Source organism: Telopea speciosissima, chromosome 11, assembly GCF_018873765.1.
Source record: "Telopea speciosissima isolate NSW1024214 ecotype Mountain lineage chromosome 11, Tspe_v1, whole genome shotgun sequence".
Lineage (NCBI taxonomy): Eukaryota > Viridiplantae > Streptophyta > Magnoliopsida > Proteales > Proteaceae > Telopea > Telopea speciosissima.
The window spans coordinates 14,241,575-14,258,210 of NC_057926.1; the positions used below are offsets into that span (position 1 = coordinate 14,241,575).

At 39.4% G+C, this 16,636-nt stretch overlaps 1 protein-coding gene and 1 long non-coding RNA gene across 2 annotated transcripts; one reads left to right on the top strand and one right to left on the bottom strand.

Annotated features, from left to right (window-relative positions):
• The first annotated feature begins 2,099 nt into the window (after nt 1-2,099).
• LOC122646402 lies at nt 2,100-15,639 on the top strand. The gene is made up of 3 exons (XR_006330612.1): nt 2,100-2,110; nt 8,374-8,379; nt 15,532-15,639. It is a non-coding gene; the product is annotated as an uncharacterized LOC122646402 (long non-coding RNA).
• Nucleotides 5,443-6,546, bottom strand: LOC122646401. Its single transcript, XM_043839949.1, has one exon. The coding sequence runs from the start codon at nt 6,532-6,534 to the stop codon at nt 5,590-5,592; it is 945 nt and encodes a 314-aa protein (XP_043695884.1). The 5' UTR covers nt 6,535-6,546; the 3' UTR covers nt 5,443-5,589.
• Nucleotides 15,640-16,636: the final 997 nt, after the last annotated feature.

Below are 16,636 nucleotides of genomic sequence, written 5' to 3' on the forward strand. Positions count from 1 at the left end.
GGGGTTGTGAGGTCCAAGGGGAGGTTTCTGGGGGGATACCAAACTAGGAGCTGCCACCTAGATTAGGGTCTAGAACACATGCTCAAAATAAAACAAAAATGACTTCAATCGAAACTGATCCAATCCAAAGGTTGGGGTCCATGTAAAGCTGCGGCCCGAGGAAGGTTTTAGGCACCCACGGGTAAAACGGACTGCTACCCTAGGTTGCTTGTTATTTAGGTTGAGCCAAAATAATTATGAACAAGAATGCTAAGAATTCACACACAAAATCATAAAAGAGAATGGATGGATGGCATACTTTGATCCAACTTTACCCTTCATGGTTAGTATACTCAAATGTAAAGCATAAATGGCAAAGAGAAATATCCTATTCCAAACATGCTGAAAACCATGTACATGCATGCTGAAAATTAAAGAATTGTCCTTCAGAATACCAAAGCATTGAGAAATAGGCATTGATAAGCATAAAGCATGAAAATTACGGCAAGCATGGTAGACATGAATATAAGCATTCTATATATTATGGACAACGTATAGGATATCATGAATAAATAAAATAATTGAGGTCAAATTCGTGCATAGGGAAATTATAAAAATACCCCTAGTGCTAAACTAGCCTAGAGAATGATGAAAAACATGAAAAAAGGGAGGGGAAGCGATATAAAACCTAAAAGAAAGATAAATCGATTAAAACAATGATGAAAACATATAAAAGATTAGAACATAAAAATAAAATGGATTAAAATATTGAAAAACATTGAAAACGATGAAAACTTCGTTCAAGAAAAAACAGTGAAAATAACCTATTCTAAAAAGAGAAAATCAATAAAAAATAGTAAAGCAACGGCATAAAATCCGATAAATCGATAAAATCAGAGGACGAAGCTAAAAGGTTCGAGAAAACATGGTGAAAAGGGTTCTTTGCAAAATCCATCCGGCAAAGCAATATAATTATGCACAACACCTCTGCCCCATTGAGGGCAATAGTGAGTCGTGCTAAGTAGAAAAATGATAAAGAGATCAAAGAAAAATCACAAACATATGAGATAAGGAGTAGAAGAAAGAAGACTTACCTACCTACAACTTTCGTGAAGGAAGAAAGATCGTTTGAGTGGCCTAGACTTAGCTTCAAGGGCTTCAAGTCAAAAATGACACCGCAACACAACAACTTATGCTCCAAAATACTCCAATACACTTGCAATTGATTGATCTTCGATCGGAATCCCCCGAAACGTGTCAAAGGTCACCAATTTATAGGGTAAGGGGTCCCTTACGTGCAATGTATGGGTTCTCAACTTCCATTAAACGGAAATCTTCTTACCATAAGAAGAGGGCTTGATCTTGCTTGGAATGGAAGAAAAATCACTTTGATTCATCCAAGGAAGGTTTCTAGGGTCTTATGAAGGTCTTTTGAGTCCTAAAAATTGTCTCAGACTGTGCTAAGGTCGAAAAATTGGGAGTTTAATCGAATCTCGCACTGAGATTCACCGAATCCCTGGGTTTTAGCCAAAACAACATAAGATGGAGTTCAAACGATACCGGCTGAGGTGCATCGGGTGCCGTTTTGACGGCATCAAGTGTTGTTTCAAAACAAGATATACCTAGTCCATATGCAGCACCAAGGGGTATCGTAGCCGGTTATAAAGCTATTCTAGCTAAAGTCTTGATCTATGGGGTTAGTCGGACCTTTATCGCCTATAGTTCCCTGCCCGGTACAATTCCTACAGTTTTCTAACGAGGGGGCAAAATGACCATTCCAACCCCTGATCGAACACTCTGCCCGTGTGGGGTCCACCCCCTCTTGTTAGAGGACTGTAGGAACCGTACCGGGCAGGGAATCGTAGATGATAAAAATTCGGGGTTAGTCTGGGCCTACCTAACTGTGTCAAAACTATTGACCATTATTTTGAAAATCATTTTGGGTTTATTTTAACCATCTATTTATGGGAGTTGAGAACACTGCCTGGGGGTCAAGGGAACACTTTGAACTATAATGAGGGAACTACTTCCATACCTTAGGTAGATTCCGAACTCATCATCGCCTAGGGCCATTCGGGGCAACAAAATGGGGTGTCTGCAGGGGTAAGACGTCCCCCCCCCCCCCCCTTTTGTTTTCTGAATTATCTACTTTTTCCTATTAAAAATCTAAGGGTCCTGGTTTAAAATAAAATTTTCACCTACGAAATCCCAAGAGTGCTTAAAGTACTAGGCTCCGAAACCATCCAGCCGTGGAGCTTTAAAATCCTTCAAAGAGAATACTATCTCTTTAATATCTTTTACTGAAACCTATAGTTCAAGGGAAGCTTGCTGGTCCTCAGATGAAGTCCCACTCAATGAAATATTAGAAGGACAGAAAACTTTATCGACACAATCATTCCCAAAAAGATTCTTGTAAAAAGAAATTGCTGCTTCGTTGATAAGATTGGGCTCCTCAACCATACATTATCACTTCGTTCAAACTCAAGAATATGATTATGATTATGATGACAGTTCATAGCATTACATAAACAAATTATTTCCATCACCTAATTGTAACCATTGGATTTTCTACTTTTCCTTCAAGAACTTTTCATCAACTTGTAAAGCATCCTACAACTTCCTTTTTGATTCCCTTTCCAGTAGGACAAGAGAAGGATCATCCGGGGAAGAAGATAATCCCATCTGAATGTGAAGCAACTCTATTTCAGCATATTTGACAACTTAGAAGATATCATAAAAATTAGACTTATTCTAAATGTCCTGTTCTAATTTAACACTTTTCAATCGAGCAGCAAACTGAAACAAAGGAAAAACGAACATGACTGATAAGGATAAAGGAAAAAGAACAAGGAATGTTACCACGATTTTCCTATTTATAGATTGGTTTAAAATGTAAAATAAATATTACATGTAAAATGTATTGTTTGAGTTAAAATAAAACCGCAAGCGTACGGATCAATCGTAGCTACGGGTCGAACACGAGGAGATATACGTCACTCTATTTAACTAACTTAAAAGTAATGCAAAATGAACCAAATTAAAGTGTTAAATTAAACTAATTAAACTAACGAAAATCAATGCATCCTAACTCATAAGCATCTAACAAAATTAAGGGATTAAATCGGCGTCCTAACACATGAGCATCTAACCTATCAAACTAAAGCGAATTGAAAGGAATAAAAATGCAGCCACACATACTAACCACATAAAAAAAAATAAGGGAATAAAAATGCATCCATAAACCACAATCATATAAAATTAAAATAAAAGAAATAGAGGGGGAAGAAGAAGAAGATAGAGAGAGATAGAGGAGATGGAGAATGAGATTGAGAGTTTAGATAGTAAAACCTGGATGTGCTTGCATGAATGTAAATGAAAAGCTTGAATACTTGCGTAAACTTACCATGACCTCCTCTTCTAAATCTTCAAGTCTTGTCATCAACTGAAGAACTTAGACTAGAAGGCTTAAAACCTAAACTAGAATTAAGAAATTACAACCCAATTGAAGACTTAAATTGAAATTAAAGCATAAACTAAACATATTATTACCATTAACTAAAAATCATAAAAGCAAACTAGAACTTAGAAAAGCAAAAAATCACAAATTAAAAGGAGAAGAAGAGAAGAAATTTCACTAAATGAATGAGCAATTTTTACAAGAGAGGTAGGGGGTATTTATAGGTGGAAGAAAGGAGAAGAGAGAAGATGAAAGTGTAGGAGAAATATTCCCTAAGAAAAGAGAATATTCTCTTCTCTTTCCTCTTTACAATGCCTTGAATCCTAAGAAAAAAAAAAAAAAAAAAAAAAAAAGAAGAAGAAGAGAAGATTGTTTACATACCTTCTATTTCAGAAAAATAAACTTCCAATTCTAACAAGTGCTTCCTTTTCTTTGTAGATATCTTCTCCAAGCAACAAAATCAAAGCATCTTTGATTTTTCAACCTTCCATAGATGAGAAAATATAAATCTATCTCAAGTAGAATTCCAGAAGTGCCCTTGAGAAGTTGGAGGAGAGAGAGAGAGAGGAAGGGTGATGACTAGGATTCCTTTAAGAATAAATAAAATACCCATTCTGTCCTTCAGAAAACGTGGAGCATGGGATGCTTATATAGGCTTCACCATTGTGTTCATTACGAAAAATCACCCAAAATAGACCCAAATTTCGTCCAATTCGGAGTTGGGGAGCCCAAGATATCTCAAGTTGAAGTTGGACTGTCCAAAGCCTTCCAAATGGAATCTTTCGGGTACAGTAAAGTAACTTCTGATAATTCCATTAAGGCCCCTGAAATCCGAACTTTCACTTTACTTTATCCCCATCCGACTGTTAATAATTATAAATAAACCCCTGCAGACCACTTTCGCGCGTCGTTACGAAAACGGCCATAACTTCTTCGTTTCAACTCAGAATCAAGTGCCGTTTGAACCGTTGCGAAGCTGACTCGATGGGCTAAGCATCCATACTATTAACACCTCTAAAAAGCTTAAAAACATCTCCTTAGTATCATCTCCTCCATTTTCACAATAATTCACCTAAACCCTGAAAAGCACAAGAAAGCACCGAGTAACTCTGTCCAATGTAGTAAAATGTATGCTTTATGCCCTAAGATTTCACACATAAATGTGTTCATCATGTATCATTACTAAATATGATAAGAAATTTAAGTAGTCTATACAATCACATAGGATAATGATTACAAAAGTTTCTTTTTTAGGTTTGAAAATTTTCCCTTCCCTTCCCTTTGATTCCCCTTCCAACCAAACAGAGCCAGAAGCAAGCTTGATGACTACCCTCAGTAATACCAAGCAAGACGACCTTGGCCACGGGTCCTGCTTCTATGTAAGTGATTGAACCTAGAAATGCTGATGGCGTTATAATAAAAGTGGAAGCCTAATTACCATAAATCTTGACCTGCCTCATATTTTTGGAGGAAAAGCAAAGTTAATTAAGAACTAATCTAGGCATAGATTTTGACATAAAAGTGTAGATGTGCTTGAATCAATAAATGGGAGATGAGCACTTGGCTTTTTGTTCTTTAATCATCCCGAATTTCTGGTGATTACCTTTTGCAGCCAGGTCACAAATGGTACGTTTTTTTTATCATCTTTTTATGGTGCTTGGACCATTTTGCATCTAGTTAGGTATTTGTACAATATGAAATTAAAAAATTAGACTAGACAATGCTCCAGTGGGGAAATGAAATTCAGAAATCTGTACTGGGATCTCTATGGTATCAAAACCAGAACCCCTTCTTTTAAATATGATTTAAGAATGTCTATAAGCATAAAAGTAATCAGGGGATCAGAGTTCTTTGAATTAGCAGCAGCACCCATAAAAGTGATCAGAGGATCAGAATTCTTTGAAAACAATAAATCCCAGCCAGAATCCACCCATAGAGTTCAATCAACAGCAGAGTCCAGTCAAGGGGAAAATGGAAAGGGCCCTCAGGAAGTGAAAGTAAAGATGTTATTTTTCATTACTGAAGACAGTGAAGATGCTGAAGAATACAATGCTTATACTATCTCTATTGTTGTTAGAAACACATTCATGATCAAACTACGTATCTTAAATCCCAAGAAGGGATCACCACAATATAACCCCACAAAAGAAGCATTAAGACAAACACTTGGTGGGGACTAAACTATAACCAGATCCCAATTCAACATGAACTTCCTGTCCATGGCTCTTCTTGCATCCATAGTAGAATACAGTATACACAACCAAGGCAAAAAGCCTTGCAATGCAGAAGACAACAGTCGCAACAGATACAAAAGCCATCTGAGCCATGAATTCTAAATCATCATCAAATGTAATGAGAATGAACAGAAAAGAAATCGGACCGGTTAATAGCTCAAGAAGCACTGTTATACCGAATCCTTGAATCTTGCTTCCTCTGATGAGATCTCTAGCTGTGGCAAGTGCTTTTATTCCGTAACAGTCTTCCTCTACAACTGAAATCACAAAGCCCAACATAAAAACAGCAGCCAAGTACAGATAAAATAAGGCAGCAGGAAATCCCACAAGGCCACACAAGGCAATAATGGCATCAGTTGTGGTAATTAGACCTAAGGCACCAATGAAGAGCAGAATCAGAAAAACGTAAGCAACAGTGAAGAGCGCAACATAAAGAGCTGTGATCAATAGTCTCTTCCATGTGACTGGAATAATCCGTAACAACTCCTTGAGATACACATTCTTCCCCAGGTAAGTCAGAGCAGAGGAGCAAATGATGACTGAAATCCCAAAAAGGGAGACGACACAGAAGATCACAAAGAAAGCTAATTCCACAACTATCAGTATTTTAAAATCTTTCTGCACTCTAGAATCATCTTCCGAATCCTCAACCACTTCTATTAAAGGCCCAGCTATGATGGAATGAAGCAGAGCAAGGATAAAGTATGGAAAAAGCACAAGGAGGGTGACAGAGGCCATAAGCTTTCTGTTCTTGTAAGGAAGTTTGATGGCTTCTCTCAGAACTCCAGTAATATCCAAATCTGGAGATGGGTCATTGCTCTCTGGCAAGACCCTCTTCGCCATGGCTTCTACTGCTTCTGTCATAGCGATTAAAACTTGGAACAGGAACTCTACAATTGAAATGATGATGGGTTTTATATGGTGAAAGTAATGGGATTCTATGGTTGAGACTCCTCGCTTGCAAACAAGGTTATAAAGAAGAATGAATAGAAGGCTGTGACTTACGGGGTAAACCTAATAAAGAACAAAATTCGACAAAAGTAAACAACTTTGACCCATTAGTCAAGGTCCCTTAGTGGCATTTCCGCACTTGATTTAAAAAATGTTAAAATGACAAGAAATCCAACGTTTTGGTTCATTAATCTTCCTTAATTTGAAGGGTTATTTCCAAATGCCCCCTTGAAAATGGCTAAATTTACAGTTGCCCCCTGAACTTTCACTAATTCCACATGCACCTCTATTTTCCAAACTAAGTACCACTATAGTCCCTGCCGTTAAACAGAGACGTTATGTTATAACGGATCCCAGTTTTTGAACTTCGATGGACCATTCTGCCCCTAGATAGGGTAAAATGACCACAATGACCTTACCTGGAAAAAAAAAAACCTGCAACTCATCTTCCCCAAATCGGTTTAGGGTTTGGGGAAGATGAGTTCTTGAATCGTTATGCTTATCAATTACAGAGGATGGGCATATTCAATTATAGAGATTCTCTACAATACTATTGATGCAAGTAGTGGATTCTATAGATACCCAGTGACCAAATAATCAACCAAACTGGCGGGTTTGTAGAGATTCAAAGGAATAGCAACAAATTGGGCAGTGGCATCGTCTTGCAAGAACAAGACGCATAATCAGAAGGAATATTCAGAAGCTTACGAAGATCTGCTTCTGCCTTTTCGATTATGGAAAGAAATTCTTTACCTTTGTGGTTCATCTCCATGATGCTCATGCCGGAATTTCGCCAATTGTAGAACTCTAATTCCACCTTCTTCAAGACATTCGCAGGAAGAATTGCAGGACCAGCGGCGAAGTTGATAATACGCTATTGAGATTGGGCTTTTTGAGATGTGGTTGAGCGATCTTGAACTTGGATGGTGCAGGTGATTGAGACAGGCTTATTTGTGCGCATTGAGGTGGCAAAGTGGCCATTGTTGGAAGGGAAAGTGGTGATGAGGTGATAGGATTTTTCAAAAAACTAGATTTGGAAGAACGGTTAGGCTTTTGGACAAGAAAGGCGGTTAGGGTTCTGATTCAAGAACTCATCTTCCCCAAACCCTAAACGATTTGGGGAAGATGAGTTGCAAGTTGTTTTTTTTTTTTTTTTTTCAGGTAAGGTCATTTTGGTCATTTTACCCTATTTAGGGGCAGAATGGTCCATCGAAGTTCAAAAATTGGGATCCGTTATAACATAACGTCTCTGTCTAACGACAAGGACTATAGTGGTACTTAGTTTGGAAAGCAGGAGTGCACGTGGAATTAGTGAAAGTTTAGGAGGATAACTATACGTTTGGCCAAGGGGGCATTTGAAAATAACCCTAATTTGAATGGAGAATGGGAGAACAACACCTGGCATTGGTTCTTGAATTCCTCCCCAATTTTTTAGTATTTTGCTTTTGGAGAGCATGTGAGTATGGACTTTTGATCTTGTTACATTGTACCTTGTACGACGAGGATAAATTAAAGAATTATACGAGCCTAAGATCAAGTAAGGGAGGTCACATTTTTATGGGCCTATGGCCATGAATCTTTATCCTCTTCTGTTACAGCACCGTACTGTATTGCTTCGTGCAACACTGCAAAGGCCATGTGGCACAACGGGCCTCACATGGTGCACATGACCTCTGTAGTTGCCGCATAATGCAGTACAACACCGTGATGTAACAGGAGAGGATAAAAATTCCTATGGCCATGCCATCTGAGTGGGTGGTCTTGAAAAGAGGGAGATCTTGAAATCAAAGTCATTCCTCTTCAAATTTGTGAAAGATGAAATTAAATGTAGATAAAAGGGTTTTGGGGAAGGGAAGGGAAATTAAACGTAGATAAAAGGGTTTTGGGGAAGGGAAGGGAAGGGAATGGAAGGGAAGGGGGGGGGGGGGTTGTTTCCGTTTTGTGTATGTAACTCCTGTTTATTTTGGCTTAAAATAGTTAAAGAAAAAAAATATATCATAAAAATAATATTTTATTTATTATAGAATTTATAAAAAATAAAAGAAATATTTACGGGAGGATAACACATCTTTTGGATTTATCCCGACAATTTTTTCTAATTCTAAAATTTTCAATATCTGTTTTTTGGGTAAAATTTTCAATGAAGGGATCCTTTGTTGTCTTGGATGGATCCCATATGATTCTTTTATATTTTTTTATGGGATCCATTCATATTACTTCTCACAATTCATATGATAGGGGATGGATAATTTAAATTTTGTTATAATGACATTGTAAGTAACTATTTAGATAATTTTACCATGTAAATGTTGGAATTGGTGATCCAATAGTGCAGAAGATTCAGAACGGGTATAGAACCTTTGCATTCAAATTTGAGATGAACTTATATCGAAAATGAAACAGGAAAGAATAGGTTATTTTAGAATCATAATTGAAGTTTCTCCTTTAGATAATAGTTCTTCAACATTTGAGCAATGATAAGGGGGGAGGGGGAGCTCCAAAATTCGATCATGCTGGGTGTCTCCCTCCCCTCTAGTACTACCCTTAAATAACTCAACCTATTAGGATTGAAAGGAATCCCAACTTTCAGTTTAATTCCTAAACTAATTGAGAGATTTGTTGGTGAAGTTTTGGATTTACAATCTATCTTGGTTCTAAAGTGGAAAGAGGTATTCAACCAAAAAAAAAAAAAAGGTGAAAAAAGGAAGAATCTAAAAAGGATTTATTATCTCTTTAATTATGCTTGATTATTTTATCATATAAAATTATCATAATTAAAAGATTATTCTAATTTATTTTCTCAATTATAATTAAACTTTTTAATTTGTATATTAGACCCTCCACTAAATTTCTCATGATGAAGTATTGGAAATATAAGTAAATATTGTCAAACCCCAATTCATCGTACATTTTCTTATCAAAGATCTTATGATCACAATCGGATGTCAAAAACATGAACAACCATCATTTGAAATAACATATACTATATATATATATATATATATATTCAATAATAAGAAAAATAATTGTGTAAACAATCTACGAAAACGACATTGGGAGATTACATGTGATATTGGGTTACCATATCTTGAAGATTCTTTGATGCTTTCCTGGCTAAAATGCGACAAAGGGTTTTTGGTTGGAAAGGAAAGTTATTGTCTCCAGGTGGGAGATTGATCTTACTCAAGCATGTGCTCTCCTCGATGCCAATCCACCTCATGTCAACTTTGGACTTACCCAAGACGGTAATAAAACGCTTTAACAGCATTTGCGCTGACTTCTTGTGGGGTGACTCAGAGTGGGAGAAAAGACATAATTGGGTAGGCTGGGAGAAGGCCTATAAACCGATTGATGAGGGCGGCTTGGGAATCCGCAGGTTGGAAGAGATGGGCCTGGCGTTGCGCCTAAAAGGCCTTTGGAGGATTTGGTCTTGTAACTCCTTATGGAGTGCTTTCTTTAAAGCTAAATTACTCAAGAACAAACATTTCACTCTTGCAGGGGGGAGGACGACAGGGACGATCTCATGGAGGAGAGCCTTAATGCACAAAGAAACTTTTATTGCCAAATCCAGGTGGCTGATTGGAAGAGGTGATATTAGTTTTTGGCTAGATAACTGGTCAGGATGGGGTGCCCTAGTGGACTATGTTGATGGAGCGATCCATCTCGACTTAAATCTTACCATCAAGGAGGTGCTCAACACGGCGGGAGAATGGAATCAAGAGATTCTGGCGAAGATTGATCCCAACCTGGTCAGGAACAGCTTGACAGCAGGCAAGTTTGGCCTCTCTGATAAGGAGGATTGGTTGGTGTGGACTCCGGCAAGAGATGGTTTATTGATTGCCAAATCAATTTGGAACGAAGTTAGAACCCCTTCCCCCAAGGTTTCTTTCGCCAAATGGTGCTGGAATTGTTCGATTCCCACCAAGATAGGCTTCTTTACTTGGCAGGTGTTATGTGGGGGGGTCCCTATTGATGACACTATAATGAAGATGGGAATCCCCCTTGCGTCAAAATGCATGTGTTGTGGACAGCCAAGAAGGGAATCAACTTATCACTGTTTGATTGCAGGTGGAACGGCCTGGAAGGTTTGGAGTTTCTTCTCTTCCTTGTGTGATGTGAAGATGGTGCTTGGGCAAGGGGTGAGAAGCAGAATTTTGTTTTGGCACAGGCACGCCAAATTCGCTAACCTCGGTGGCATGATCAATGGATTACTCCCCTCATTTATCGTTTGGGAATTATGGAAGGAACGTAATAATCGCAGACATGGTGAGCGATCTCGTCTGGCCAGCCGCATCATTGAGGTTATTAGGCTCTGGATCAAGGAGATTCCCTATGCATCCAATTTTAAAAAACCTCCCACGTTCAAAGAATCTCTGTTACTTCAATTTTTTGACATTCCCCACCCCCTATTATCAACAAGCCACCAATTCCAGTCTACTGGTGCCCCCCCGTCTCCTCAGTGATGCTCAATGTGGATGGTGCGTGTAAAGGTAATCCAGGCATAGGGGGGGGGGGAGGAGGTATTATTAGAAACACACAGGGGGATATAATTGCTGCATTTGCAAATTTTTATGGGACATGCACCAATTCTTTGGCGGAAATTCGGGCGTTACGAGATGGCTTAAATTTGTGTGCTAAGTTGGGGTTCGTAGACTTCCATGTCAAATCTGATTCGGCAGTAACCGTGTTAAGCACCACAAGAAGGAAGTGTGGGTTTTGGGAAGGTTGGTACTGGTTCAAGGACATCGTAACACTAATGGATGCCCTTAGACCGATGATATCCTTTACGTCCGTGAGGGGAACAGAGTTGCAGATTTTTTAGCGATGTTAGCTTGTACTTCAGAGTTGGACTTGGAATTTCATGATGACTTGCATATACCACAGGGGTTGCGTCGAATCGCAAGGGAGGATGCACTTGGCTTCCTAGTTTTGAGAAATAGCTAATCCTTTTTGTTGGGGTTCTTGTATAGGGGTGAGCTTCTCTACAGAGTGTTTGAGAGATATTTGTAAATTCTCGGGTTGGGGTATGGTGGGAATGTCCCCCCCCCCCTTGTATTCTTTATTCAATGATTTTGATCGCAATAAAATCTTAGGGACCGGCCCGGGTCCCAGATAAGTTCGGGTTAAAAAAATATATATATATATCTTGAAGATTCTGAATATTTCTTGCAATGCTTGGTAGAGATCCATATCACATGTGACAATATTCAATTGCACATGTGAAAAATGAGAGAGGGCACAATATACACTCAATAGCGAGGTTTTATACATATAAATTTTTTTTTTTTTTTTTTGGGGGGGGGGGGGGGGGGGGGGGGTGAGAAGCATCGGGAGTTTGAGTTGAATGAAAAAGAGGAAAAAGTTCAATAGATGCATCCTTGGAAATATATACTTGATGTGAAGTACAGAAAAAGATGGTTTACCACAAAAAAAAATTGAAAAGGGAAAACTACTGGGTTTTTCTTTGTAAATTTTCCTATTGAAAAAGATGTATTATTTTTTGTTCATAAAGAAAACAGATGTACCATTAACAGCACGGAGAAGGAGGTGGAAAATTATCCCACAGTTCAATTTGTTTTTCATTATCACAAGGTTTCTACTTTCTACGTTTTGCTTTTGCTTTAGCTTTTGCTTTTGCCAAGTGACATCAGATATATTTCTTCTTCTTTTGGTGACAGGACGATGTGCGTTTTATCTGGTTAAACAATTACTTTAGGTAGTGCTCAACTAGGGAAAGGTGCATTTAGAACGGGATATGAAAAGTAGAGAGGGGGACCTGCAAGGATATCAAATAAAAGACGCTCCCTTTGGGTATCTCATCCGAGCAACAACTAGCCTGTAATGCGATGTTAATAGTAATGGGAGAGAGTAAAAGTAACATGGAGAAATGTTTCTTGTGGAAGACTGTGGGATCCAGATCTTCAACGGCGCAGCTGCCTTAGCAGCCTGGGTGGCGCAGACAAAGCTGTGTGCACAATGACCGCCTTATCCCCGCTTGGGCAAGACGCTCGGACAGGGGTAAGGCGGTCATTACCCGCGTGGCTGTATTTGCGTCGCTCAAACCGCTAGGGCAGCTGCACCATAGAGGATCTGAATTGAAGACTGTGTATCACCTACTCTTAGATACAGAGGGGGTAAAATGACACCCCACCACATAAAATGCGGAAATGCCCATCCTGTTGATGCCTCTATGCGTTTCCATTTACTCTGCACCTACAGAGGCCATGCTCCCTCATAGAGAACTCTATACCCAGTAATATATATGGAGAAAAGCACTTTGTGGGGGACACAAGGACCATGTTCAGACACTGTGGGGATGAAATGACCGACCCACCCCCATGAAAGACAGAAAATACCTGCCCTACTGATGCCTCTATGTGCCCCATCTACCCCTACATGCACAGGAGTCATGCTCCCTCACAGGGAACTATTCCAGTCTTGCCAAGTAATATATATAGGAAGCAGTTATGGTTCAACCACGTACTGTCAATCCCTTGACGGATGATGTACATAGTATTATTAATGGGTGTTATTTTTCCTTCATGGAGACAGTGTAGGAAAAATATATTGCACTGTTTATGTATGAACCCACAAGGGTAGGCAAATGATAGATTGCAAATGTGTCAATGTTTGGAAAAATCTGGTACGCTAACCTATTTTTTATTGAAAATCTAAATGGCACTATTATTAGTTAGGGAAAAAGTTCTCTGTCCGAGAGTGTGGCCTACGCCAGCACTTCCATGAGTCTATCTCTCTCCTCTTCATGTGAAAAGACATCTATGCCCCTTTTTTTAAGGAGGAGAGAGATAGACACATGGGAGTGCTGGCGCAGGCCACACTCCCGTACAGAAAACTGCTTCCCTATTAGTTATATTTGGATTTGTCATTACCTGCCATGTGGGAGAGAATGTGAACCCGCCTCTTCTCTTATTGTCCTAGTGTATCTGTCATGTGACATATTTTGTTGACTTATAGGGTGTAAGCTCTTCTGTTCTATTCACATCCAAGTTTCAATAAGATAGAATTCACCAAATAAAAGCATTAATATTCATACTGATAAAGAGTTAAAAGTATGAATTCTTGAAAAATTGGATAGGGGAGAAGGTTCGTATATAGCCGCATAGTGCATAATTGTAATTTCAGCCATTAAATAGACATGATCATGTACAATACACGGCTTCTCATCTTCATCCAACAATTGTAAGAGCGGTCGTGCATAACCATATCATACCCCATGCATAATCGTGCACCAAACCTTTTTTTGTTTTTTTGGTAGAAAGAAGTGCACGAAACCTTTTACATAGAGAATGCAAAAGCTAAAAGTAGAAGGGGAAATAGCAATTCATTGGGATAAAGTGTATCTCTATCTAACAATTGGAGCTAACGAGTTCCAAATATAGCGACAGCCACTCACTCTCCGCTTGTCGTCCAATCTCTATTTTCTCCACAAAACTCCCTCCATAGAAAAAGAAAGTGACACATGGTTGTATGCGTTTCTTTTCTTAAAGATTCTCTCAAGTCTTTTCCATACCCCATAAGACTCGTTATGCGCTGCTATCCTTATCGTCCAAAACATGGACGGAATGTGACATGAAGAACCCACTTGATGGGCCCTCCCCTTATTGACTAGCTATGGTCAAGTCTCAATGCTTCAGCAAAGAAACAGGTCAGGACTGCGCCAAGTTTTGTTAATAATTACTAGAGATAACCTGTTGCGTTAGGAAATCTCCGGTAGGTCCTTCGGGTGTCGCAACCTACAAAAGGATATCAGGAACAAGGGAGAATCGGCGTGGTTCCGGCTTAGGACTCTCCGATGCCTAAATTAGATCTCTCTCTGCAACAGATGAATTACTGGAATTCTCCAATAGGTCCTTTGGGTTCCGCAACCTGCAAAAGGACGTTAAGGACAAGGGAGAACTGGTGTGGTTCCGGCCTAGAACTCTCCGATGCCTAAGTTAGATCTCTCTCAGCAACAGATGAATAACTGGAATTCAAGATGAATAATGGGTTAGAATACCTGAGTATTTATAGTTGAGTGTGACGGTGTGGAGAGTCCCAGTTGGTGATAAGTATTCTTCGTGGAAGAGTCTATCACGTAGTAGACTTATACTTGGAATAGCTCCTTGTGAGATGTAGAGTCCTAGTAGGGAAGAGGTTCCCTAAGCGTCCTCTTCTCGTGTTGAGTTTGATTAGGTTTGTACCTCTTTGGGAATAGTCCTCCCTTTAGTATAGCTCTCATTAGATCTTTTAGTGATAGGATGATGTAGATCTTGTCGATGACGTCATGGTTGGTCTCCGTGGCTTGCATGGTAGTTGGGAAGCCCCGATCTACGACTGCCCTGCTTCTTCATTCTGGCCTATTGATGAATACTTCCAATATTCAATTCAAATCAAGAGGTTGCAATTGGTCAAATTAGATGACCAAGTCGCTAATGACAATATCTGAGTCAACTCCTGGCATATCTTCATAAGAACAGGCGAAGACTTCTTCAAATTCCTTTAAGAGTTCAACTATTTGGGAGTATATTGATTGTTCCCCAATAATCGAATACCTTTGTCTATAAATACTGCATATTTGATTCCATCCATAAATCCATTTTCTTCCCTATGAGTTCCAGTATCAATAAGAATTTTAACAGCGATGGCTATTCATTTAAGTCTTTGGGTAGCACCCGATCGGTCTAAAAGGGCACGGGTACGAGCCGACGATCTTTGAAAAAAGAAAGTCACTACTGCAAGCTTTAAAGGGAAGTCCTGAGCTACTGCTCCCTCATACCAGGGATATCACTAGTGAAGCCTTACCTTCAGTTAAAGATTAAAAAACCTTCGCCCTACTAATAAAAGGGTTGGTGAAAAAGCTGAGGATTTGGTTCTCATTCCACTTAAAGGAAGAACAGAATGAGAGTGCAGATAAGCTTCATCGTTGAGAGGGAAACAGCCCAGATCACCAGCTAAGGCCCCTAAATGATTGCTCAGTGATAAAGGAGGTAGGAGTGCAGGGACAGCCAGGAGGTTTGCCCAGAACACGGGAAACACAACTTTGCAAGTCAGGAGAGAAGAAGACGTACATGAAAGCAAGCGGACAGGGAGCCAAGCAAGCAAAACATAAGGCCCATTCGACTGAAAGGAAACGATACGGTACGTAGACTTCATTCACAGCGGAACTTTCTATATTCCGCTATTCCCTTTGGTTTTGAGGCGAACTAAGGGGGGCTGGGGCGGACTGCAATTCTAGTGAGGTTAGTCCTCTGCGGGGTGATCTCGTAGTTCTTGGTCTGTGAAGATGCGTTGTTAGGTGCTCCATTTTCCCATTGAGGCCGAGCTTGTCTTCTTGGTGGAAGGGTTCAGGTTCGGCTTTAGGCGAAGAGCGAGAGCTGTTTAAGAAAGAGGCGGCCCTGTATCTTATCAATTTAAAAGAAAAAATATTCAAGCTTTGGTCTGCCCTTTATGATGGGTGCACCAAGGGCATGTTCTTATGGGCCTAACTCATTGAAATTCCATCCAGTAAAACAGAAGAATTATAAATCTCCCTTACTCTTTTTGGCCTACCGGAGGAGTAAAAAAAATATATATATAAACACTACGCTTCATTCAATCAATAAAAAGGTCTTGAAAAGTACGTGCTTACCGACCATAGGGGATCTGATACACTCTCTCTTCCTGTAAACTTCTGTTGAGTGAGACGGTATTTTGTAAATACGTAATTATCTTGAATATATCAACCCTTTCTTTATTTTTCGATCGCCTGAAAGGGACAAAAGAAACATCTTGTCGGAAAGAATTTGTTTCCAATAAGAACCACACTACTCGTCGGGGATCAGGGGATCAAAAGAACTAGCGCCTACTATATACAATGAATCAAGCTATTTGGAGTCGGATTTTGGGGATAAGAAACCCAGGCTAAAGCCCCAGCTAAGGACACGAGTAGAGGCTATCAATATAATTTTGTAACTCCTTGGTGCATCCGAATAATTAAAAGAAGTTCTGTTTTATATACTTGTATTCTGCCGATTAA

Bases quoted from the DNA above. Each gene is read 5' to 3' on its own strand.
- LOC122646401 (XM_043839949.1), bottom strand. From the start codon at position 6,534: ATGACAGAAGCAGTAGAAGCCATGGCGAAGAGGGTCTTGCCAGAGAGC.